The sequence below is a fragment of the Odocoileus virginianus genome, chromosome 3, assembly GCF_023699985.2.
Source record: "Odocoileus virginianus isolate 20LAN1187 ecotype Illinois chromosome 3, Ovbor_1.2, whole genome shotgun sequence".
NCBI classification, from domain to species: Eukaryota; Metazoa; Chordata; class Mammalia; order Artiodactyla; family Cervidae; genus Odocoileus; species Odocoileus virginianus.
In genome coordinates, this window is record NC_069676.1 from 15,410,442 (window position 1) to 15,437,592 (window position 27,151).

The 27,151-nt window shown below is 43.0% G+C and overlaps 1 protein-coding gene across 3 annotated transcripts in view; it reads right to left on the reverse strand.

Moving 5' to 3' along the window:
* ADGRE1 (adhesion G protein-coupled receptor E1) overlaps positions 1-25,907 on the reverse strand; it is a 66,287-nt gene extending 40,380 nt beyond the window's left edge. Inside the window, exons 1-12 of one of the 3 annotated variants that reach the window (XM_070464830.1) lie at positions 25,830-25,907; positions 21,894-21,956; positions 15,416-15,448; positions 10,506-10,652; positions 6,829-6,984; positions 6,404-6,550; positions 5,463-5,618; positions 5,227-5,346; positions 3,437-3,583; positions 2,496-2,651; positions 2,260-2,379; positions 470-616 (exon numbers count right to left, since the gene is read on the reverse strand). In XM_070464830.1, the coding sequence (XP_070320931.1) occupies positions 470-616; positions 2,260-2,379; positions 2,496-2,651; positions 3,437-3,583; positions 5,227-5,346; positions 5,463-5,618; positions 6,404-6,550; positions 6,829-6,984; positions 10,506-10,652; positions 15,416-15,448; positions 21,894-21,956; positions 25,830-25,860 (1,423 nt within the window). In that variant the 5' untranslated portion in view covers positions 25,861-25,907. The remainder of the gene's footprint in view (positions 1-469; positions 617-2,259; positions 2,380-2,495; positions 2,652-3,436; positions 3,584-5,226; positions 5,347-5,462; positions 5,619-6,403; positions 6,551-6,828; positions 6,985-10,505; positions 10,653-15,415; positions 15,449-21,893; positions 21,957-25,829) is intronic. The other 2 variants (XM_070464831.1, XM_070464832.1) reach the window with 2 other exon arrangements.
* Between the last annotated feature and the right edge of the window lie 1,244 nt (positions 25,908-27,151).

The window sequence follows — 27,151 nt, forward strand, 5'->3', positions numbered from 1 at the left end:
GAACTAAGTCCTCCAGCCCACAGCTTCATTCAGCACCAGCTTCTCCTTATGAGTGAGCCCCCTTTAAAGTGGATCTTCTAGCCCCCAGTTGAACCAGCTCAACTGACACTTTGTGGAACAAAGTCAAGTCATCCTCACCAAAGTCAGCCCAAATAGCAGATGCATTCTCGTAAGTTGCTTATTATCTGTTTCTCCCCGCCCTCAACAAGAAGTTTCAGGAGAACAAACATTTTTGCCTGTGTTACTCACTGCAGTATCCTCCATCCCTCGAACAGTGCTTTTCTATATAGTAGGTGCTCAAGAAGTGTTTGTTGAGTGAATGCATGAATGGATGAATGCCTGTCGGCTTCAGTTCTGCAGACAAGACTTTGAACTCAGCTGAGACCTACCTCAACTTCGAACTCTTCCTCCAGCACTGCTGTCTTTCCAAACAGATTGGACATGATTCCCAGAAGACCCCTGCACCTACCTTGACATGTCTCCCCTGGTCCCTGGAAACTCTTCTTTCCACTTCTGGATACATATCCTGGGTTGCAGACGCAAGAGTAGCTTCCAAGACTGTTATGGCAAGTCGAATGCTCTGGGCAACTTCTGGAATTGGCACATTCATCCACATCTGGTAAGTAGAAATAAAAGCCCGGGTCAAGGTCGAAGAAGCAGGGAGAACAGAACACTGCAAACAAGAGATTCACCCCACCTTTCTCCACCAGATGCCCACCCAATATCCAGACTTTCTCATTCTCTCTAAGTTCCCTTGCAATTAGGCATGCCAGGAGAATCAATTCTGGCTGATTGTATGCAAGCAAAAGGCTGGCATTCCTTTCAAACGTAATGAGTATAGATTGCAGAAATGGTTGTCATCCTTTCCTCCTCCCTGTGTCCGCACCTTGGGATGAGGTTTGTGCTACACAAGGTGACCTTACCACTCCTCTCTTGAAGATGTGGACTTTGGGTCAGCAGCCCTTGACTCTACCTGGTCTATGACGTGCACTGTCCAATTAAAATGGCAGAAGCAATGTGGCCCCATTTCCAACCTTAGACCTCAAGAAACCTATTTGTCTCTGCTCGTACACTGGGCCCCTTGCCTCTGCCATCTGAACAAACCCCAGGCTAATAAGAAAAATACAAAGTGAAAGAGAGATGGATCATCCCAGATGAGTCCCAGATATGAAAGACAGCCCAGCCAAGATTGGCAAAGCTGACACACAGCTGACCACAAACACATGACCAAGCCCAGTGGAGACCAGAAGAACTGAGCAGCAGAGTTGAACCTAAGGTGCCAACACATGGAATCAGAGGATTAAACATTGTGGTTGTTTTAGCCACTAACTTTTGGGGTGATTTTTTACTCAGCTGTAGCTAATTGTTACAAATAGATCAGAAATGTCAGAGATGACTTCAAATATCTCTAACTTCAAGATGACATATCCAAGAGGGTCACTCCATGCCTTCCTTGATGGAGCCATCCTCACTATAAATAAATAATAGCGTTGTGCAGACTTGGGAAAATGGATCCCCTATCTCTTGGTGAGAGTGTTACATACTGGCTGCAGTGTAAATGATAGATTTGAGGGAGCACCATTAGAAACAGTGAGAAGACTGCTGCAATAATGTTGAAACCTAAAACAAGGATGGAAAGGAGTGGAGAGACTCAAGACACATTTAGCAGGTAGATTGCCCAATGACATGATGAATCATTTAATATAGAAAGGGGGCTAAGATCAAGAATCACTCTCAGGTCTTATGCCTTGTAGGGCAAAGTTCAAACATTTGGGTCTGAGATCTCCCTGGGAAAGAGTTTCTCTATCTCAGTATTATTTACATGTGGGGTCGAGCCTTCTTGCTTGTGGGCAGGTTATTCTGTGCATTGGAGGATGTTTAGCAGGATTTCTGGTCTCTACCCACCAGTTCACTGTTACAGAAACCAACAAACCACCACCACCAGTTTGGACCAAAATGTCTCCAGACATTGTAAATATCACCCATGCCCCAAGCAGGGCATAAATCAGCCTAGGGACTGAATCCTCCAGTACTCTCAAATACTGCTTGACCCACAGCTTCACTCATTGCACGCCCTCAACAAGGGTTCCAATCCATGTTTTTCTACTTCCTAGCTGTGTATCCTTGAGCTAGTCACTTTACCTTTCTGGGCCTTATTTGGATCATTCCTCAAATGAAGATCAAAATCTCTAGCTCATAGGATCATCACATAAAGTTCTTAATTCTTTGAGTAGCTAGACAGGATCTGGTTCTCTGTACCTTCACAGCTGGAGTTTTTAGAGGTGAATCCAACTTTGCAGCTGCAACGGTAGCTTCCCAAAGAGTTGGTGCACTCAGAATGCTCAGGGCAGACCCCACGGGAGAGGCATTCATTAATGTCTGAGGAGCAGTGGAGGAGAGTGAGCAGACCAAAGATTAGGTGTCTAAGTTTAGCACACCATGTACTCAACACAATACGAGTAGTCTACAAACGCCTGAGAGTCTGAGCTCATTACCTGCACAGCTGAAATGACCCGGCTTTCCAGGGATCCAGTTATTTCCAGTGGGAGAGGAGAAACCAGTCAAACAGCTGCACTCATACTTTCCTGGCAGGTTTCTGCAGACTGAGTTAGGACCACAAGGTGGGGGCTTTTGAGAACATTCATCTATATCTGGGGAGAAAGAGAGTCAAAGCTACAGGTTTTCTTCAAATACAGCTGGGATCTTCCAAAGATGGTTGAAACAATGTCTTCTATTCCATATGCCCTTAATCCAATGTCTTTTCTTGGGTGCTTCTTCTAGCAAGCAGGGTCTATATTCCCTCCTCTGGAATCTGAGCATGTTTGTGATTAGGCAGTGGTGACATGCGGTAATAAAATGACTGTGCTAAGTCATAAAAATCTCACACACTTTCACCTTGCTCTTTTGGAATGCTCATGTTTGACTCAGCCACCTTACTGTGAGGGAGCTCAAAGAGTCGTGATAAAACAGCCCGTGTGGGGAAGAACTAAGTCCTCCAGCCCACAGCTTCATTCAGCACCAGCTTCTCCTTGTGAGTGAGCCCCCTTTAAAGTGGATCTTCTAGCCCCCAGTTGAACCAGCTCAACTGAGACAAGCCATCCTCACCAAAGTCAGCCCGAATAGCAGATGCATTCACGTGTGTTGCTTATTATCTGTTTCTCCCCGCCCTCAACAAGAAGTTTCAGGAGAACAAACATTTTTGCCTGTGTTACTCACTGCAGTATCCTCCATCCCTCGAACAGTGCTTTTCTATATAGTAGGTGCTCAAGAAGTGTTTGTTGAGTGAATGCATGAATGGATGAATGCCTATCGGCTTCAGTTCTGCAGACAAGACTTTGAACTCAGCTGAGACCTACCTCAACTTCGAACTCTTTCCCCAGCACTGCTGTCTTTCCAAACAGATTGGACATGATTCCCAGAAGACCCCTGCACCTACCTTGACATGTCTCCCCTGGTCCCTGGAAACTCTTCTTTCCACTTCTGGATACATATCCTGGGTTGCAGACGCAAGAGTAGCTTCCAAGACTGTTATGGCAAGTTGAATGCTCTGGGCAACTTCTGGAATTGGCACATTCATCCACATCTGGTAAGTAGAAATAAATCCCGGGTCAAGGTCGAAGAAGCAGGGAGAACAGAACACTAAAAACAAGAGATTCACCCCACCTTTCTCCACCAGATGCCCACCCAATATCCAGACTTTCTCATTCTCTCTAAGTTCCCTTGCAATTAGGCATGACAGGAGAATCAATTCTGGCTGATTGTATGCAAGCAAAAGGCTGGCATTCCTTTCAAACCTGATGAGTATAGATTGCAGAAATGGTTGTCATCCTTTCCTCCTCCCTGTGTCCGCACCTTGGGATGAGGTTTGTGCTACACAAGGTGACCTTACCACTCCTCTCTTGAAGATGTGGACTTTGGGTCAGCAGCCCTTGACTCTACCTGGTCTATGACGTGCACTGTCCAATTAAAATGGCAGAAGAAATGTGGCCCCATTTCCAAACTTAGACCTCAAGAAACCTATTTGTCTCTGCTCGTACACTGGGCCCCTTGCCTCTGCCATCTGAACAAACCCCAGGATAATCAGAGAAAACAAAGTGAAAGAGAAATGGATCATCCCAGATGAGTCCCAGATATGAAAGACAGCCCAGCCAAGATTGGCAAAGCTGACACACAGCTGACCACAAACACATGACCAAGCCCAGTGGAGACCAGAAGAACTGAGCAGCAGAGTGGAACCTAAGGTGCCAACACATAGAATCAGGAGATAAAAATTGTGGTTGTTTTAGCCACTAAATTTTGGGGTGATTTTTTACTCAGCTGTAGCTAATTGTTACAAATAGATCAGAAATGTCAGAGATGACTTCAAATATCTCTAACTTCAAGATGACGTATCCAAGAGGGTCACTCCATGCCTTCCTGGATGGAGCCATCCTCACTATAAATAAAAAATAGTGTTGTGCAGACTCGGGAAAATGGAGCCCGTATCTCTTGGTGAGAGTGTTACATACTGGCTGCAGTGTAAATGATAGATTTGAGGGAGCACCATTAGAAACAGTGAGAAGACTGCTGCAATAATGTTGAAACCTTAAACAAGGATGGAAAAGAGTGGAGAGACTCAAGACACATTTAGCAGGTAGATTGCCCAATGACATGATGAATCATTTAATATGGAAAGGGGGCTAGGATCAAGAATCACTCTCAGGTCTTATGCCTGGTAGGGCAAAGTTCAAACGTTTGGGTCTGAGATCTCCCTGGGAAAGAGTGTCTCTATCTCAGTACTATTTACATTTGGCGTCGAGCCTTCTTGCTTGTGGGCAGGTTATTCTGTGCATTGGAGGATGTCTAGCAGGATCTCTGGTCTCTACCCACCAGTTGACTGTTACATAAACCAGCCCACCACCACCACCACCAGTTTGGACCAAAATGTCTCCAGACATTGTAAATATCACCCCCGCCCCAAGCAGGGCATAAATCAGCCTAGGGACTGAATCATCCAGTACTCTCAAATACTGCTTGACCCACAGCTTCACTAATCGCACACCCTCAACAAGGGTTCCAATCCATGTTTTTCTACTTCCTAGCTGTGTATCCTTGAGCTAGTCACTTTACCTTTCTGGGCCTTATTTGGATCATTCCTCAAATGAAGATCAAAATCTCTAGCTCATAGGATCATCACATAAAGTTCTTAATTCTTTGAGTAGCTAGACAGGATCCGGTTCTCTGTACCTTCACAGCTGGAGTTTTTAGAGGTGAATCCAACTTTGCAGCTGCAACGGTAGCTTCCCAAAGAGTTGGTGCACTCAGAATGCTCAGGGCAGACCCCACGGGAGAGGCATTCATTAATGTCTGAGGAGCAGTGGAGGAGAGTGAGCAGACCAAAGATTAGGTGTCTAAGTTTAGCACACCATGTACGCAACTCAATACGAGTAGTCTACAAACGCCTGAGAGTCTGAGCTCATTACCTGCACAGCTGAAATGACCCGGCTTTCCAGGGATCCAGTTATTTCCAGTGGGAGAGGAGAAACCAGTCAAACAGCTGCACTCATACTTTCCTGGCAGGTTTCTGCAGACTGAGTTAGGACCACAAGGTGGGGGCTTTTGAGAACATTCATCTATATCTGGGGAGAAAGAGAGTCAAAGCTACAGGTTTTCTTCAAATACAGCTGGGATCTTCCAAAGATGGTTGAAACAATGTCTTCTGTTCCATATGTCCTTAATCCAATGTCTTTTCTTGGGTGCTTCTTCCAGCAAGCAGGGTCTATTTTCCCTCCTCTGGAATCTGAGCATGTTTGTGACTAGGCAATGGTGACACTCGGCAATAAAATGGCTGTGCTAAGTCATAAAAATCTCACACACTTTCACCTTGCTCTTTTGGAACGCTCATGTTTGACTCAGCCACCACACTGTGAGGAAGCTCAAAGAGCTGTGATAAAACAGCCCGTGTGGGGAAGAACTAAGTCCTCCAGCCCACAGCTTCATTCAGCACCAGCTTCTCCTTGTGATTGAGCCCCCTTTAAAGTGGATCTTCTAGCCCCCAGTTGAACCAGCTCAACTGAGACAAGTCATCCTCACCAAAGTCAGCCCAAATAGCAGATGCATTCACGTGTGTTGCTTATTATCTGTTTCTCCCCGCCCTCAACAAGAAGTTTCAGGAGAACAAACATTTTTGCCTGTGTTACTCACTGCAGTATCCTCCATCCCTCGAACAGTGCTTTTCTATATAGTAGGTGCTCAAGAAGTGTTTGTTGAGTGAATGCATGAATGGATGGATGCCTATCGGCTTCAGTTCTGCAGACAAGACTTTGAACTCAGCTGAGACCTACCTCAACTTCGAACTCTTCCTCCAGCACTGCTGTCTTTCCAAACAGATTGGACATGATTCCCAGAAGACCCCTGCACCTACCTTGACATGTCTCCCCTGGTCCCTGGAAACTCTTCTTTCCACTTCTGGATACATATCCTGGGTTGCAGACGCAAGAGTAGCTTCCAAGACTGTTATGGCAAGTCGAATGCTCTGGGCAACTTCTGGAATTGGCACATTCATCCACATCTGGTAAGTAGAAATGAAAACCCCGATCAAGGCAGGGGAACGACTGAGGACAGGAGACTGACAACAGGAGATTCACTCCACTTGTTTGCCACCTGATGCTCCCAAATACCGAGACTTTTCCCTGGGCAGACCCGACCAGAGAGGCATTCATTAATGTCTGAGGAGCAGTGGAGGAGAGTGAGCAGACAAAAAATTAGTTGTCTAAAGTTAGAAGCACATGTTCCTAACAATAGGAACTGTCCACCAAAAACCCATGCTGGAGAGTCTGAGCCCTTTACCTTTACAGGTGAAACGACCTCGCTTTCCTGGCATCCAGTTATTTCCAGTGGGAGAAGAGAAACCAGTCCTACAGCTGCACCTGTATCTCCCAGGCAGGTTTCTGCAGATTGAGTTAGGGCCACATGGTGTGGGCCTCTGAGAGCATTCATCTATATCTGGAGAGAAAAAGAGTCAGAGTTACAAATTTTCTTCAAATAAAGTTTGTATTTTCCAAAGATGGTTGAAGCAATGCCTTCTATTTCATATACCCTTAATTTAATGCCCTTTTTTTGGTACTTCTTTTATCAAGCAGTGGGGTCTATATTTCCTCTACTTGAATCTGAGCATACTTGTGACTATGTTGGTGGTGACATTAAGTCATTAAAATACCACGATAAGTCATCAAAATATCACACACTTCCACACCTTCTCTTGAGATGCTCATGCTTGACTCAATTGCCATACTGTGAGAAAGCTCAATAAGCCATGAAAAAATAGGTTTCAAGGAGAAGAGCTAAGACCTCCAGCCCACAGCCCTGGCAGAGCAACCAGAGAACAGCCATCACTAGCTTGCCAGCCTTGTGGGTGAGCCTCCTTCAAAATGAATCCTCTAGCTCCCAGTTGAGCCAACTCCACTGACACTGTGTGGAACAAAGTCAAGCCATTGTCAGCGAACTCAGCCCAATAGAAGATTCATTCAGGAGCAAAATAAATGATCATTGGTGGTTTAATGCACAAAGTTTGCTGCTACCCAGAAATAAACCAGAACATTTTGCAAACCCATTATACAGATTTACTCATTGAAGTGCCAATAGAATTATGCAGTCATGGTACCATGGGGTGAAAAGAAAAAAAGGGAAAGTGAAAGTCATTCAGACATGTCCGACTCTTTGCAACCCCCTGGAGCCTGCCAGACTCCTCTCTCCATGGAATTCTCCAGGCACTTCTACTGGGGTGGGTAGCTGTTCTCTTCTCCAGGGGATCTTCCTGACCCAGGGATTGAACTCAGGTCTCCTGCATTGCAGATTCTTTACCATCTGAAGGCTGGTCCTCCCCTAATTTCCTTCAGCCCTGCTCTGCCAAATCAACCTAAATAAACACTTTCTATGCACTTGTCATGCAATTAGTAATGTTTATTCAGGCCTTAAGTAATGAAACATTAGAAGCGCCTAATTGTCCATCAACTGCAGGGTGAGTAAGTCTAGAGCTGACATAAGGAATAAGGTAGCACATTCCTTCATTTGACAAGGAACTATAAAATAGTCACAATGTATTAGGTACCACAGATCAAAGACATAGAGTAGATAAGATTCTTATGTAGTATCCACCATTTTCTAGATGGGAAATGTTGCTTCCATCCTTAATCTAAAAACAAGAGCCCAACAAGGCTACTATGTTTACTGAATAACCCATAAACTGTAGCTCAAAGATTTGTTTTCAAATGTTTGTGCATATGGCCAATAGACACATGGAAAAATACCCAACATTGCTAATTATTTGAGACATGCAAACCGAAACTACAATGAGGTACCACCTCACACTGGTCAGAATGCCCATCATTACAAATTCTACAAATGATAAATGCTGGAGAGAGTGTGGAGAAAGGGGACACTTACACACTGTTGGTGGGAATGTAGATCGGTGCAGCCACTATGGAGAACAGTATGGCAGTTCCTCAAAAAACTAAGAACAGAATTGCTTATGATCTGGCAATTCCATTCCTGGGCATATACCAGGACAAAACTATAATTCAAAAAGATACATATACCCCAATAGTCATAGCAGCAGTATTTACAATAGCCAAGACATGGGACTAACCTAAATTTTCATTGACAAAGGAATGGATAAAGAAAGTGTGGTACATATATACAATGGAATATTACTCAGCCATAAAAAGAATAAATAATACCATTTGTAGCAACATGGATGAACCTAGAGATTATTATACCATGTGAAGTAAGTCAGACAGAAAAAGACAGATACCATATGACATCACTTATATGTGGAATCTAAAATATGACACAAATGAATTTATTTACAAAATAGAAATAGACTCACAGATATACAGAACAGACTTGTGGTTGCCAAGGGTGGGGGTGGGTAGATTGGGAGTTTAGGATTAGCAGAAGCAAAGTATTGCATATAGGATGGATAAACAAGGTCCTACTAAATAACACAGGGAATGACATTCAATATCCTATAATAAACCATAGTGGAAAAGAATATATATATATATATATACACACACATACATATATATATATACACACACACACACACACACACACACACACATATATATATATATATATATATATATATATATATATATATCACTCTGCTGAATACCTGAAACTAACATAATATTGTAAATCAACTATACTTCAATAAATAATTTTTTTAAGAAAATGATGTTTGGAGCTCCCTGGAAACTATAATAATGGAAATAAATTATTAAATGGAAATCTTGTTCAGAGTTCAATAAACTATAGCCCATGAATCAAATCTGGACTGTCACCTATTTGTGTAAATAAAGTTTTATTAGAACACAGCTCCACTCATTCATTGAGGTATCATTGCCGGCTGCTTTTGCACTACAACTGGAGTATTGAGCACTTAAGACAGAGATCATACAAACTGCAGTCTCCAAAATATTTACTATCTGGCCCCTTATAGAAATAGATTGCAGACCCTTGCAAATTATGTCAGAGGCACAGTCAGACCTTTATTGTCAAGAGCAGAGTTTGGGTCTAAATATATGGAATATAGACCAAAAACTTAGCTCATTCTAGAAATTATTTTAGTTTCTATTATTTATATTAACAGTAGCTCTTGGGACTATACATATGCCTAGCACACTGCATACATTACTGCATTTAATCTTCTCAAATATCCTTTAAGGTAGATACTCTACACCCATTTTACAGATGGAAAGATTGAAGCTTAGAGAGATTAAATACATTTCCCCAATGCCTCACATCTGGAGTGTGACAAATAGGTAAGTGATTAGAAGACTGCCATTAGACTAAAAAAAACCTGAATTTGAATTCCAGTTCAATTGTTCAATGACCATAAACAAGTCATTTTAGCTCCCCAAGCCTCAGTCTTCTCATCTGTACAATGGAGATCATCACAGTGCCTATGCTATGTGTAAATGCACATAAAGACCTTCACACAGGGCTTGGTACTCAATACATATTAGAAATTATTTGCATGAAGAGGTGACAGGAAGAAAATCAGTGTTTATTTCTGGATATTGACATACAGGATAAATTGCTTCTTGTTTTTATGAGAATTTTTTTGCCTGTACCAGGTCTTAGTTGCAGCATGCAGGATATTTAGTTGCAACATGTGGGATCAAGTTCTCTGACCAGGGATCGAACCCCAGGTCCCCTGCATTGGGAGCATGGCATCTTAGCTGGGCCACCAGGAAGTTCCTCTTTTTTTATTCTGACTCAATTCATTAGAGTTTTTAGTGAACAGGAATTATTCTTATATTAGAAAGAAATTAAGAAAGAAAGAGATGGGGGAAGGAAGGAGGAGGGAGAGGCAGAGGAAGGAAAGAAGAAAGAAAGAAAACAATGCTTGGGGATACCTACCTACATCTGCTGCCCAGCCAGCTTCTATCTAATTTTACTACCAAATGCTGGGGGTGGGTGGTGGGGGGGGGGCGGGGTTTGATGGGGCATGAACTCACCTTTGCATTCCACTCCTGGGTCCTTGAATGTCTTCAATCCGTTGCTGGACAAGAAGCCTCTTTTGCAAGCACAGTAGTAACTTGTTGAAGTGTTGGTGCAGGTTGCATGCGCTGGACACATGGTGGTATCTGTACACCCCTTCACATCTAGGCAATGGAGAAGAAATTTGGGTTAGAGCCCCGAGTGGCGCTTCGAGGGAGAGGAGGAAGGTGACTAGTATGGGTAGAACTGTGTCTCCTATAAAGGTATGATGAGGTCCTAAACCCAGGTCTCTGAGAATGTGACCTTATTTGGAAATAGATTCTTTGCAGATGTAAGTAAGATATAAATTAAGATGGGGTTATACTGGAGCAGCATATGTGTTCAGTTGCTCAGTTGTGTCTGACTCTTTGCAGCTCCGTGGACTGTAGCTCACAAGGTTCCTCTGCCCATGGGATTCTCCAGGCAAGAATACTGGAGTGGGTAGCTATTTCCTTCTCCAGGGGATCTTCCCGACTTTTACATCTCCTGAATTGGCAGGTGAGTTCTTTACTACTTTCCCAGTGCCAACTGAGAAGCCCCCATATTGGAGCAGGATGGCCCTTTAATCTGGTATGATTGGCATCCTTCTAAGAATGAGAGATGAGGCAGAGGTGGAGAACAACACATGATGATGGAGGCAGAGATCAGAAGGATGCATCTACAAGCTAAGGACCACCAACAATGACCCAGCAACACCAGAAGCCAGGAGAGACTGGACCTGATTCTCGCCTACATCCCTCAGAGAAAGCACCTTGATTTTGGACTTCTGGCCTCCAGAACTATGAAAGGATAAATTTCTGTTGCTTTAAGCCACTTGGTTTATGGTCCTTTTGGCAGCCTTCGAAAACTAATAGTCACCAAGCACGCTCAGTGAAGGACCTGGTAAGCCCCAGACCCTTGTGCTCCTAGTGTGATCCATGGACCAGCAGCTTCCCCATAGCCTGGGAGTCTGATGGAGATGCCCAGAGTCTCAGGCCCTGCCCCGCCCCTTGCTACTAAATCTGAATCTGCCTTTTAGCAAGAGCCGCAGGTGACCTGTGCGCCATAAAAGCATGAGAACCACTGTCCTGGGTACTCGCTACTCCAAGTGGGGTCCACAGCCAGTAGCATCTGCCTCACCTGGGATTCCCCAGGAGATCTTGGGGAAATCAGATGCTGATTCAGGTCTCAGGAGGGACCTGAGATCCTGTATTTCGAACAAGTCCCTGAATGATGCTGACAGTGCTGGTCCTTGGACCGCACAGTGAGCAGCAGAGCTCTCAACAAGAGGATGAGTCAAAACTGAAGCCCTGTGGAGAACAGTGGGCTCCCCTGGCGGCTCCGATGGTAGAGAATCTGCCCTCAATGCAGGAGACCTGGGTTTGATCCCTGGCTTGGAAAAATCCCCTGGAGAGGGGAATGGCCACCCACTCCAGTATTCTTGCCTGGAGAATCCTGCGGACAGAGGTGCCTGGTGGGCTACAGTCCACGGGGTCACAAAGAGCCAGACACGACTGAGTGACTAACACATACACACAGAAAACAGAATGGAGATTTTTTTTAATTAATGTATTTATTTTAATTGGAGGCTAATTACTTTACAATATTGTGGTGGTTTTTGCCATACATTGATATGAATCAGCCACAGGTGTACATGTGTCCCCCATCCTGAACCCCGCTCCCACCCCCCTCCCCATCCCATCACTCTGGGTTGTCCAAGGGCACCAACTTTGAGCGCCCTGTTTCATGCATTGAAGTTGGACTGGGGATCTATTTCACATATGGTAATATACATGTTTCAATGCTATTCTTTCAAACCATCCCACCCTTGCCTTCTCCCACAGAGTCCAAAAGTCTGCTCTTTATCTCTATGTCTCTTTTGCTGTCTCACATATAGGTTTATCATTACCATCTTTCTAAATTCCATATATATGTGTTAATACGCTGTATTGGTGTTTTTCTTTCCGACTTACTTCACTCTATATAATAGGCTCCAGTTTCATCCACCTCATCAGAACTGATTCAAATGCATTTTTTTTAATGGCTGAGTAACATTCCATTGTGTATATGTACCACCACTTCCTTATCCAGTCATCTGCCAATGGACATCTAGATTGCTTCCATGTCCCAGCTGTTGTAAACAGTGCTGTGATGAACACTGTCTCTTTCAATTCTGGTTTCCTCAGTGTGTATGCCCAGCAGTGGGATTGCTGGGTTGTATGGCAGTTCTATTTGCAGCTTTTTAAGAAATCTCCACACTGTTCACCATAGTGGCTGTACTAGTTTGCATTCCACCAACAGTGTAAGAGGCTTCCCTTTTCTCCACACCCTCTCCAGCATTTATTGTTTGTAGAGTTTTTGATAGCAGCCATTCTGACCAGTGTGAAATGGTACCTCACTGTGGTTTTGATTTGTGTTTCTCTGATAATGAGTGATGCTGAGCATATTTTCATGTGTTTGTTAGCCATCTGTATGTCTTCTTTGGAGAAATGTCTGTTTAGTCCTTTGGCCCATTTTTTGATTGGGTCATTTATTTTTCTGGTATTGAGCTGCATAAGCTGTTTTTATATTTTTTAGATTAATTCTTTGTCAGTTGCTTTGGTTTGCTATTTTTTCCCATTCTAAAGGCTGTCTTTTCACCTTGCTTAAAGTTTCCTTCACTGTGCAAAAGCTTTTAAGTTTAATTAGGTCCCATTTGTTTATTTTTGCTTTTATTTCCATTACTCTGGGAGGTGGGTCAAAGAGGATCCTGCTGTGATTTATGTAGGAGAGTGTTTTGCCTATGTTCTCCTCTAGGAGTTTTATAGTTTCTGGTCTTACATTTAGATCTTTAACCCATTTGAGTTTATTTTTGTGTATGGTGTTAGAAAGTGTTCTAGTTTCATTCTTCTACAGGTGGTTGGCCAGTTTTCCCAGCACCACTTGTGAAAGAAATTGTCTTTTCTCCATTGTATATTTTTGCCTCTTTTGTCAAAGATAAGGTATCCATAGGTGTGTGGATTTATCTCTGGGTTTTCTACTCTGTTCCACTGATCTGTATTTCTGTCTTTGTGCCAGTACCATACTATCTTGATGACTGGAGCTTTGTAGTATAGTCTGAAGAAACTAGGAATAAAACTACCATATGACTCAGAAATCCCACTACTGAGCATATACCCTGAGAAAACCATAATTCAAAAAGATACATGTATATCAATGTTTATTGCAGCACTATTTTCTATAGCCAGGACATGGAAGCAACCTGGATGTCCCATTGACAGATGAATGGATAAAGAAGTTGTGGTACATTTATATGATGGAATACAATTCAGCCATAAAAAGGAATAAATTTGAGTCTGTTGTAGTAAAGTGGATGAAACCTAAGCCTGTTTTACAGAGTGAAGTAAGTCAGAAAGAGGAAAAACAATATCATATATTAAAGCACATGTATGGAATCTAGAAAAATGGTGCTGATGAACCTATGCACAGGGCAGGAATAGAGAGGCAGACATAGAGAACAGGCTTGTGGACGCAGCAGGGGGAGGAGAGGGGGGCGCAAACTGAGACAGTAGCACTGACATATATATGTTATCATGTGTAGAATAGACAGCCAGTGGGAAACTGCTGTTAGGACAGGGCGCCCAGCTCAGTGCTTTGTGATGTCCTAGATGGGTGGGGTGGGGCCAGGGGGCCCCAAGAAGGAGGGGATACATGTGTACTTACAGCTGATTCACTTCACTGTACAGCAGAAACCACCGTTGTAAAGCAATTATACGCCAATTGAAAATTAATTCCTTTTAAAAACTATGAAAATTATGGCTCTTCATTACTAAGGTCTTGAGAGCCAGACTCTGTCACCTACAACCTGCTTTGTTTGTTTCCCTTCCCTGCATAATGCCTCAGATTCTATCTTTCTTCTCATTTCCAGCTTCCTCTTTCATCTGCAGAGGCAAAACTTCTTTTTGCAGATTTCCGGTGTATTACCACTTGTGATCTCTCAGCTCTGAGTTTCCTATTACTTTCCTCCAGCTCTGCCTCTCATAACTCAAACCCAAAACCGGAGTAGCAACACCGTCAGTCCTGTGTGACCGGGCACCTGTCAGCCTTCCTGGCTCACCTTCGACCTGGTCCCGCCAGCCACGTTCACCTTTGCTCAGTGCTCCAAATTTTCTGGTCTGCGGATCTTGCCAGAATCATGTGAGCCAATTCCTTACAATAAATCTTTGCACGTATTTATATGCGGGCTTCCCGAGTGGCTCAGATGGTAAAGAAACTGCCTGCTAATGCAGGAGACCTGGGTTCGATCCCTGGTTTGGAAAGATCCCGTGGAGGAGAGCATGGCTACTCACTCCAGTATCCTTGTCTGGAGAATCCCATGGACAGAGAAGACTGGTGGGCTACAGTCCAGGTGGTCACAAAGAGTCAGACTGAGCGACTTTCACTTTCACTTTTATTATCTCTGCTCCTTGCCCTTAATAAACATACTCCCTTCTGAAATGCTCGTGTCTGGAAATTCTTTTCCAACATGCGCTCGGGCTGCCGTGACAGTTGTGAGTCATGAGCCCTAGAACCAAGATTCAAACCCAGGAAGGGCGGTTCCACAGCCCATCTCGTGACAACTCCACATGGAGTTGAATCCTCACTTTGGTGGAACTAGTGGTAAAGAACCCATCTGCCAGTGCAAGAGAGGTAAGAGATGCAGGTTGAATCCCTGGGTGGGGAAGATCTCCTGGAGGAGGGCAACCCACTCCAGTATTCTTGCCTGGAGAATCCCATGGACAGAAGAGCCTGGTGGGCTCAAGTAGTCGGACATGACTGAAGCAATTTAGCACACAAGCATCACACTATACCTAGTAATCAGGTGATAAAACCAAGAGAGGGAGGCACTTGCCCAAGGTCTAACTGCCTTCAAGATGGGGGAGTCTCTTACCAAGATTCGACGGTGACCGCCGTGGCCGTTCACCTGCAAGAAAAGAGAAGTCAGTAGATCCTTTGAGAACTGGCTGTGCCCCATTGTCTCAAACCAGGCTCCCTGTTTCTCTGGACACCAATGATCACGGTTGTGAGTTGTGGAAATGGGAGTGGAGATGTAAAGAGGAAAACCCAACCTCTTCCTGAGAATTTACCTTCATCAGGTAGGAGGAAGGAACTCCTCATGAATTCTTCACACCTTGCCAGGTAACAAAGGGTGGATACCAATGTTCATGGCAGCACTATTTATATATAATAGCCAAGACATGGAAGCAACCCTTGTCCATCCACAGATGAATGGATGAAGATGTGGTACATATATACCATGCAATATCACTCAGCCATAAACAAGAATGAAATAATGCCATCTACAGCAACAGAGATTGTCATACTAAGTGAAGTAAATCAGAGAAAGACAAATATCATATGACATGGCTTATATATGGAATCTTTAAAAATATGATACAGACAACTTATTTACAAGACAGAAATAGACTCACAGACATAGAAAACAAATCTCTGGTTGCCAAAGTGAAAAGGGTGTTGGGGAGGGATAAACGAGGACTTTGGGATTAACTGATGCACACCACCGCATATAAAATAAACAGCAAAGACCTATTATACAGCACAGGAAACTACATTCAATGGCTTATAATAACCTATAATGGAAAAGAATATGAAAAAGAATATATATATACATATATACATACACACACACACACACACACACACACATATATATATATATATATATATATATATATATATATCACTTTGCTGGACACCTGAAACTAACACAACTTTGTAAATTCACTATACTTCAATTTTTTAAAAAATCAAGGATGAAATTATTTGTTCTAGTTCTGTGAAAAATACCGTTGGTAGCTTGACAGGGATTGCATTGAATCTACAGATCGCTTTGGGTAGTATAGCCATTTTGACAATATTGATTCTTCCAATCCATGAACATGGTATATTTCTCATCTGTTTGTGTCCTCTTTGATTTCTTTCATCAGTGTTTTATAGTTTTCTATGTATAGGTCTTTTGTTTCTTTAGGTAGATATACTCTTAAGTATTTTATTCTTTTTGTTGCAATGGTGAATGGTATCATTTCCTTAATTTCTCTTTCTGTTTTCTCATTGCTAGTGTATGGGAATGCAAGGGATTTCTGTGTGTTAATTTTATATCCTGCAACTTTACTATATTCATTGATTAGCTCTAGTAATTTTCTGGTAGAGTCTTTAGGGTTTTCTATGTAGAGGATCATGTCATCTGCAAACAGAGAGAGTTTCACTTCTTCTTTTCCTATCTGGATTCCTTTTACTTCTTTTTCCACTCTGATTGCTGTGGCCAAAACTTCCAAAACTATGCTGAATACTAGTGGTCAGAGTGGGCACCCTTGTCTTGTTCCAGATTTCAGGGGAAATGCTTTCAATTTTTCACCATTGAGGGTAATGCTTGCTGTGGGTTTGCCATATATAGCTTTTATTATGTTGAGGTATGTTCCTTCTATTCCTGCTTTCTGGAGAGTTTTAATCATAAATGGATGTTGAATTTTGTCAAAGGCTTTTTCTGCATCTATTGAGATAATCACATGGTTTTTATCTTTCAATTTGTTAATGTGGTGTATTACATTGATTGATTTGCGGATATTAAAGAATCCTTGCATTCCTGGAATAAAGCCCACGTGGTCATGATGTATGATTTTTTTAATATGTTGTTGGATTCTGTTAAAAACCTCGAATAGCCACAGTCATCAAGACAGAATGGTACTGGCACAATGACAGAAATATAAATCAATGAAACAGAATAGAAAGCCCAGAGATAAATCCACGTACCTATGGACACCTTATCTTCGACAAAGGAGGCAAGAATATACAATGGAAAAAAGACAACCTCGTTAACAAGTGGTGCTGGGAAAACTGGTCAACCACTTGTAAAAGAATGAAACTAGAACACTTTCTGACCCCATACACAAAAATAAACTCAAAATGGATTAAAGATCTAAATGTAAGACCAGAAACTATAAAACTCCTAGAGGAGAACATAGGCAAAACACTCTCTGACATAAATCACAGCAGGATCCTCTATGACCCACCTCCCAGAATATTGGAAATAAAAGCAAAAATAAACAAATGGGACCTAATGAAACTTAAAAGCTTTTGCACAGTGAAGGAAACTTTAAGCAAGGTGAAAAGACAGCCCTCAGATTGGGAGAAAATAATAGCAAACGAAGAAACAGACAAAGGATTAATCTCAAAAATATACAAGCAACTCCTGCAGCTCAATTCCAGAAAAATAAATTACCCAATCAAAAAATGGGCCAAAGAACTCAACAGACATTTCTCCAAAGAAGACATACAGATGGCTAACAAGCACATGAAAAGATGCTCAACATCACTCATTATCAGAGAAATGCAAATCAAAACCACAATGAGGTACCATTACACGCCAGTCAGGATGGCTGCTATCCAAAAGTCTACAAGCAATAAATGCTGGAGAGGGTGTGGAGAAAAGGGAACCCTCTTACACTGTTGGTGGAAATGCAAACTAGTACAGCCACTGTGGAGAACAGTGTGGAGATTCCTTAAAAAACTGGAAATAGAACTGCCATGTGACCCAGCAATCCCACTTCTGGGCATACACACCGAGGAAACCAGATCTGAAAGAGACACGTGTACCCCAATGTTCATCACAGCACTGTTTATAATAACCAGGACATGGAAGCAACCTAGATGCCCATCAGCAGACGAATGGATAAGGAAGCTGTGGTACATATACACCATGGAATATTACTCAGCCATTAAAAAGAATGTATTTGAATCAGTTCTAATGAGATGGATGAAACTGGAGCCCATCATACAGAGTGAAGTAAGCCAGAAAGATAAAGACCAATACGGTATACTAATGCATATATATGGAATTTAGAAAGATGGTAATGATAACCCTATATGCAAAACAGAAAAAGAGGCACAGATGTACAGAACAGAATTTTGGACTCTGTGGGAGAAGGTGAAGGTGAGATGTTTCGAAAGAACAGCATCGAAACATGTATATTATCTAGGGTGAAACAGATCACCAGCCCAGGCTGGATGCATGAGACAAGTGCTCGGGCCTGGTACACTGGGAAGACCCAGAGGGAGCGGGTGGAGACGGAGGCAGGAGGGGGGATCGGGATGGGGAATACTTGTAAATCCATGGCTGATTCATGTCAATGTATGACAAAAACCACTACAATATTGTAAAGTAATTAGCCTCCAACTAATAAAAATAAATGAAAAAAAAAAATCAAGGGTGAAACAGATCACCAGCCCAGGTTGGATGCATGAGATAAGTGCTCAGGGCTGGAGCACTGGGAAGACCCAGAGGGATGGGATGGGGAGGGAGGTGGGAGGGGGGGGATCGGGATGGGGAACACATGTAAATCCATGGCTGATTCATGTCAATGTATGGCAAAAACCACTACAATATTGTAAAGTAATTAGCCTCCAACTAATAAAAATAAATGGGAAAAAAATAAAAAACAGTTTTTAAAAAGGGGTACGTGTGTGCTAAGTCGCTTCAGTCATGTCCAACTCTGTGCGACCCTATGGACTGTAGCCCTCCAGGCCCATCTGTCCATGATATTCTCCAGGTAAGAATACTGGAGTGGGCTGACATGTCCTCCTCCAGGGCATCTGCCCCACCCAGGGATCCAATCTGTGTCTCTTATGTCTCCTTACATTTCTGGATTGGCGGGCATGTTTTTACCACTAGCACTACCTGGGAAGCCCTTAAAAAGGGGGTGGGGGAGTTCTCTGGTGGTGGTTAAAACTCTGCTTCCATCGCAGGAGCCAGAGGTTCAATCCCTGGCAAGGGAACTAAGATCAGACATGCTGTGCAGTGCAGTAAAAAAAAAAAAAGTTTAAAAAAATAGGTAGGGGGGAATCACAGCCATTCTTGATACTGCCCGCTTTCACTTTACCTAACTGGCATCCCATCTCACACTGTCTTGCTGGCCTAGAAGCATTGCTTGACAGACGTGGGAGTGTAACAGCTTCTGATGTGATTCATACTCCAGAGCTCCAGGCAGGATCAGGCTGTGACTAAAACTATCCTGAAACACCTTCTGAGTGAATTGTTCTTCCCCCTGCCCAATCTCTGTTCCCCTTCCTCCCTTGCAAGTGTCTCCTGGGAGTCCTCCCTTAGTAAGTTACTCACAAGAATCCTCATCTCTGACTCTGTTTCTTTGGAAACTAACCAAAAGCAGGTGCTGGTCCTGAAAGGGATGACAGAGGATGAGATGGTTGGATGGCATCACCAATTCAGTGGACATGAGTTTGAGCAAGCTCCTGGAGATGGTGACGGACAGGGAAGCCTGGGGTGCTGCAGTCCATGGGGGTCACAAAGAGTCGGACACAACTGAGCAACTGAACTGAACTTTGTTTCCTTTTTTATTGTAGTTGATTTACAATGTTGTATTAGCTTCTGGGATATAGCAAAATGATTCATATATATACATACATAGATTCTTTTTCATTATATATTGTTTCAAGATACTGAATATAGTTCCCCATGCTGTATAGTAGGACCTTGTTGCTTATTTATTTTATGTACAGTGCTGAGTATCTGTTGTTTCGTTTGCTTTCATCTTTTTCCAAGGAGATAATAATTACTTATTGTAAAAAATTCAAACAATGCAGAAGTATGTAAAATTAAAAGTGAAGATTCCCCTGTGCTCCATTCTTACACCAAGAGATCACCACCATCAAAAAGAGTGAATACTTTAGGTTAGGTCCTGTTCACAAACTCAGTCATGTAAATATATTAAATATAAATAAATGTATAAATTCACACAATCTTCTTAATGCGAATGGTATCATGCAATATACCGTCCAATACAGTAGATGGCTGTTTATACTGAAATCTATTAAAATTAAGTAAAATGAAGCATTAATTCTTCAGTTACACTAGCCACACTCCAAGTTCTCAGGAGCTCCACTGACTAGTGACGACTGCAGATCTAGGACATGTTCATTGAAAGTTTTTTTCAACCACTCTGTTCTACTTATAACTTTTGTTTTCACGTTACAGTAAGTCTTACAAGCCAAGAGCAGAAAAATTTGCCAAGTGTTGAAGTTGGGCGATATGTACATGAGAATTTGTTATACTATTTTCCTTACCTTTGAATGTTTATTTCTATAATTTTAAAAAATTAAGAAAATAATGTTTTGGGCAACTTGCCAAGTCAGTTCACATGACAACTCACACTTCCTAACAGCTGCATAGCATTTCATTAAAATGGGCTCTAACTGTGCCAGAGATAGCTCAGTAGCCCAAGATCAAACAAAAACACCACACTTTCCTTTCTATGGTATAAAATTGACAGTGGAAGGCAACTACCCTGTCCTGGACTATATTTCCCAGCTCATCTTGTATCCAGGTATGGTCATGTGACCCTGAGTGGAAGTGACAAGTGTCACTGCTAAGCCTGAGTTTTAATAATGTGCCTTCTCCACTGTCTGCAGAGACTCCAAGGCCCTAGTGTGGCTGAGTCACAACTAGAAAGCATCTGGGTTCCTGAATTACCTCGTGTAAGAAAGCCACCCACTAGCAAGAGATATCCTCATTGGACTCCTGAACAAACAAGAATTACATTTCTTTTTCTTAAGCCACTGACTGGGGTGTATTCCTTGCAGTAGCTTGGGGTACTCTAACAAATGCAACAAGTTTTCCAGCCAGTTCCCAGGGGTAAATATACATTAGTTTACTCCAGTGCCATTACCATGCTATACCAAAGGACAAAACACCTCATTCAGAGTCCATACTTCACAGCTGCATGATCCCACAGGCCTCCCCTGTGACAACACCCACACATCATCTTGGTAGAAACAAGAGTAGGGTGAGAAAATTTGAAAGATTAACTCTTCCTACAATATAGACTGAGTTTCCCAACAATGCTGAACCAGAAAACTGAGACACTGAGAACATTAAGAATTGACAATGTTTCTCTTCCTGAATCCAGCAGGAGCTTGTGTGGAAGATGAGAATACTTAACAAAACATCCAAAAATGCATTTCTTTTCACATTGAGTTGTAGTTTGATTCAACTCCATACCCATTCCCATGGCACCACCGTTTATGAAGCCAGATAATTGACAAAGTTACCTCTTTGGATTTAAGCTTCACAACATTCCTGTGTGATAGGAACCCTTATTACTTGTATTTTCCAGCTGAGGAAACTGAAGATCAGAGAGGTTGTGTGACTTGCCTGAGGCCACACAGCAATTTTAAGGCACAAGGGAAAGAGCTCAGGTGGGAACCAGGAGACGGGATGTTATCCCTCTCTTGCCCACTGACTAGCTCGTGGCAAGTGTTCAGAGGTGGCGCACCCTCCTGGGACAGAAGCATCCCCTCCCGACCACATTGGGCATATGGATTCTCTTTGTCCAACTTACGCCTTGTCATTGATTCCAGTGAGGGTGATGTGAACATTCCCCAGGAGTATATACCACAACACCCTGTGAAGAAAGAAAACACCATGATGCATCAAGAAGTTCTTTGGACTCAACCTGAAAAAATGGAGTGGTCTTCTAGAAGCAGGGTTTTTTTTTTAATATTTATTAATTTATTCGGCTGTGCCAGGTCTTAGCTGCAGTATACTGGATCTTTGATCTTCAGTGTGGCTTGCAGACTCTTTACTTGTGCCATGCAGAATCTAGTTCCCTGATCAGGGATTGAACCTAGGTCCCCTGCATTGGTAGCTCAAAGTCTTAGCCACTGGACCACCAGGGAAGTCCCTAGAAACAGGTCTGGTGAGCCTAGATGAAAGCCCCAGCGAGTGACAAACATGAGTTATTACATAGTCTTCACAGCAACCATTCCTGCTTCTGGCACTTCATCTTTCTGTTTCATTTTGTTTGTATTACCTTCATTTCCTTTTCAATTACAAGGAGTTCCAGCTGATTTTCAAAAACATACACTTTTTTTTTCTGGGCTTGAAATGGAGCAAGACCCTACAGTCCTTGTGCCTCCCCCCAACCTCCAGGTCCTCGGCCTGCCTTTTATCCGTGGGAAATTTTAGTTAAAGAATAAGTTTAATCAGAGAAATGAGAACAGGGAGAAACAAAGGAGACCAAATAATAATTAATGTAGTCACTAACGTAGTCAAGGACTTTTGGTTCCTTCTCAGGGGCTACAGATAATTTTCCGAGTCACAGCCTGTGAGCTGGTCTTATACTGAAAGCCCCACCAGGTGGAGAAGTTAACTGCATGATAACCAGACAGCAACCACGACATAAACTGCCACAATTCTGAGAACTGGCCTCAAAGAAATGGAAATAAACCGATCCTGGAACTGAAGATTAACTGTACCTAAAACAACCAAGATGACCCTGGTTAGACCACTGATGACCAATCTGAAGATGACTGTCAAAGATGACCATGCTGTTTCTGCGTGTAGCCTCCTCCTTCTGTCCATAAAAACTCTTGTCCCACTGGTTGCCAGCGTAGGGGAGTTAGCCTTTGGACAGATGTCCGCCCTCCCTCCTCAGTTGCCAACATTGGAAATAAAGCAAACTTTCCACCAACTTGGCCTTTTTACTGGCTTTTGAGCAGTGAGCGGCTGGACTCACCACCTTTCAGTAACAGGCTGTAAAACACAAGTTGATGAACCAACAAAATCAGAGTTACAAGGCAAAAGAGGAAACTTAGACCAACACAACGAAAGTCCACCTTCTAAGTTCTCAGGTTCCAGCCTGTATCTGCCTCAGGGAGATTTATCCTTACACTTCCAGTTTATTTCATGCTGGAGAAGGAGCCTCGACAAATTCTACGCAAAGAAATTTCAATGCTTTAAAACTCTAATCATGTGTTTCAGTGGCTGTAATTACTAAAATACAATTACTAACTTTTAGCTTGGGTTTCTCTATCTGTTCAAGTTTTTTTTTTTTTTCTAAAACATACATTTAAACAAGCATTCTCAAAGGGAATAACCTCTTCCTTAAAAAGGCAAACCTTGGCTCTTGGGAAGAGATAAAAAAAATCTTGCTATTTTATGTATAGAACACATACAGATATGCACATTATATAAATAAGTATATAGCATATCCATAGAGCTCCCATGTGTTAAGTGTTAGTCTCTCAATCATGTCTGACTCTTCGTGACCCCATGGACTATAGCCTACTAGGTTCCTCTGTCCATGAAATTCTCCACAGAAGAATACTGGAATGAGTAGCCATTTCCTTCTCCAGGGCATCTTCCCTACCGAGGGATCAAATCCAGGTCTCTCCTGCATTGCAGGCAGACTCTTCACGATTTGAGCCACCAGGGAAACTCATAGTATATCCATAGTATTAAATTGGATGGGAGGGTAAGACGATTCTTAATTTTATTTTGGCCATGCCACTGGGCACAGGGGAATCGTAGTTCCCTAACTAGGAATCAGACCGGGGCCCTCTGCAGTGGAAGCACAGAGTCTTAACCCCTGGACCACCAGGGAAGCCCACAATTCTTTTTTTTTTTTTTAATGTCTCAAAGGCAACATTAAGCTCTTCTCTATCTCTGTCACTAACACCATCATAATCACCATCATCGTCATCATCACCACTACCACCACCATATCTTTGCCATTATCATTATCTTCAGCATCACCATTGTCACCACCAGCACCATCATTATCACCACCATCATCATCACCACTCTCTGCATATTAAGGGCAGGATTGGAGCGCTAATGGCCAGCACTAGTGCTGACACTTCAAAGAAGGAAGTCTACATCTTAGCACTTGAGGTCCACAAGTGACCTGCTCCTTCTAATGCAGCCTTCCAGTCAGCAAGTCCCAAGGAACCTAACTCCCACCTTTCTTTTTTTTTTTTTTTTGAAAATCACTCAGTCATGTCCGACTCTTTGCGACTCCATGGACTATACAGTCCATGGAATTCTCCAGGCCAGAAAACTGGAGTGGGTAGCCTTTCCCTTCTCCAGGAGATCTTCCCAACCCAGGAATTGAAGCCAGGTTTCCTGCATTGCAGGCAGATTCTTTACCAGTTGAGAGCCACAAGGGAAGCCCAAGAATATTAGAGTGGGTAGCCTATCCCTTCTCCAGGGGATCTTCCCTACCCAGGAATTGAACCTGGGTCTTCTGCACTGCAGGTGGATTCTTTACCAACTGAGCTATCAGGAAGCCTTATCACTAACTGAAATTCTCTTGCTCTTTAATTATTTTAGAGGCAACAAATCATCATGTTTAAGCATATCAGCTCTAGGGTAAAAAGGCTTAGGTTTAAAACTTTGTTATAAGAGGACTACCCTGGTCATCCAGTGATTAAGACTCCGAGCTTCCAATATAGGGGACTCAGATTCAATCAGGGAACTAGACCCCATGTGCCGAAACCAAAAAAGATTCTACATGCCACAACTGAGATATGGCGCAGACAAGTAAATAAATGAATATTTCTGTAAAAAAAAAAATCAAACCTAGAAAAAGCTGACATCTGAAGAAAAAGAACAAGGTCATCTCCATCTCACTGTTCTTCAGAAATAGCTTCCCTGACTTTCCCCTTCTACATAATCCCTAGTCACACTATGGCAATTTCTTCCCTAGCAATTGTCACTCTCTGAAATGCTTCTGTTTACTTGTTATCTGGAGCAGCACAGTTGAGAAAAAAATTGCAGACTCCGCAACCAGGTTGTTAGTGTTAGTTGCTGGGTTGTGTCTAACTCTTTGCGAACCCATAGACTGTAGGCAACCAGGCTCCTCTGCCCAAGGAATTCTCCAGACCAGAAAACTGGAGGGGGTAGCCATTCCCTTCTCCAGTGGGTTGTCCCAGCCCAGGGATCGAACTCACATCTCTCACATTGCAGGCAGATTCTTTGCCATCTGAGTCACCAGACTGCCCACTTTTAAATTCTAGCTGTAACCCCTTACTAGCTAACTGGGCTTGGGCAAGTGATTGCGTCTCCTTTGCCTCATTTTTCTCCTTTGTAAAATGGGATTTTTCATGACCTGATGTCAGAGGAATTTAGTGAAGGTTGAATGCAGTCTGAGGAACTTAGAAGCTTGCTATTACCGTCAGAGGTTGCCTTTCTTCCTGCCTCCTTCCTGTCAGCTTCTCAAGGGCAGGAACCTTGTCTCTTCATTCACGGCTCTATCCCTGGTGCCTAAAACAGCACCTGGCACATAGTAGGTGCTCAGGAAATACATAAATGAAGGACTGTAACAAAACTCTTCCTTGATGGATAAATTCCCTGGACTGATTTTTTGGTCAAAGTTCCCCCAATGAAATTGTACAGTATCCAGCCTAGAATCATGATGTCCTGACTGGACAGTCGAGGTCCTCCCTCTTCCTCACAGTCTGTTTCCCCCAGGCCTCCTATTCCACCTCACACTCACCCCAAAAGAGGAGGAAACTGAAGCTCCACATCGTGCAGGTCCTGCATTCAAAGAGGAGTACTTCTCCTCTGTTCCCAGGGTTTTCAACAACTGAGGGCGTGGAGAGAAGGGGAGGGCAGAACGCAAATTGCTCAAGGCAACCAGAGCATCACGTCCTTTTCTGCTGAGTTGCCTCTACTAAGAAAGGAAATTCTGACAAGCCTCTAAGTCTCTCCTTTCTCTACAATGAAGATAAGTTCACCTGGTTAGTGGGTCATTGTGTGGGTCTATCTCCCTCTCTCTCTCTTTTCTCCCCACTCACTTTTTCCTTTCCCCTACCAAGATCTATCTCCCATCTTTCATCACCTTATTTTATTGCATGCATGCTAAGTTGCTTCAGTCATATCCAACTCTTTGTGATGCCATGGACTGTAGCCCACCAGTCTCCTCGCTCCATGGGATTCTCCAGGCAAGAATATTGGAGTGGGTTGCCGTGCCCTCTTCCAGGGGATCTTCCTGACCCAGGGATTGAACCCGCATCTCTCGTTTCTCCTGCATTGGCAGGCAGGTTCTTCAGCCACCAAGGAAAGCCCATTTATTTTATTGTACCCAATAATAAATAAGCTACCACCACCTAACCTCAAGGAAGCAAGCCCCAAACTCAAGCGTCCCCTCTCAACCTGCCCCACACAAACAACATCATAGCCATCAAGCATCAGACACTGTTAAACATGTTTCCAATAAAATTTAATGTCATCATCATTCAATGTCACATAGTAGGGATTCTTACCTCTGCCTATTTCACCAAAAAAAAAAAAGTACAACTAGAATGGAAACCAAGGGCTTCCCCAGTGGCTCAATGATAAAGAATCCACCTGCCGATACAGCAGACACAGGTTCCATCTCTAGTCCAGGAAGATCCCATGTGCCGAGAAGCAACTGAGTCCGTCCACCGTAACTATTGAGCCCATGCCCTGGAGTCCAGAAGCTGCAACTACTGTAGTCCAGGTGCTTTACACCCCTTGCTCGGCAACAAGAGAAGCCAGCACAGTGAGAAGCCTGTGCACCACAGCTAGAGATTAGCCCCTGTCTTCCACAACTAGGGAAAAGCCGGCCCAGCAACAGAGATGCACAGCCAAAAATAAATAAATAAAATTACTTTTAAAAAATGGAAACCAAGGCTTGGAGAGGAGACATGACTTGCCTAAGATTACCTGAACCCAAGATTTGAAACCAGGATCCTCTGGCTCCAAGGTCTAGAGTTTTCACCATTTTACTTGTTTTCATTTCCCTACAATACCTGATCACTGGACAGTGATACTCATACTCAATTCCTAGTACCA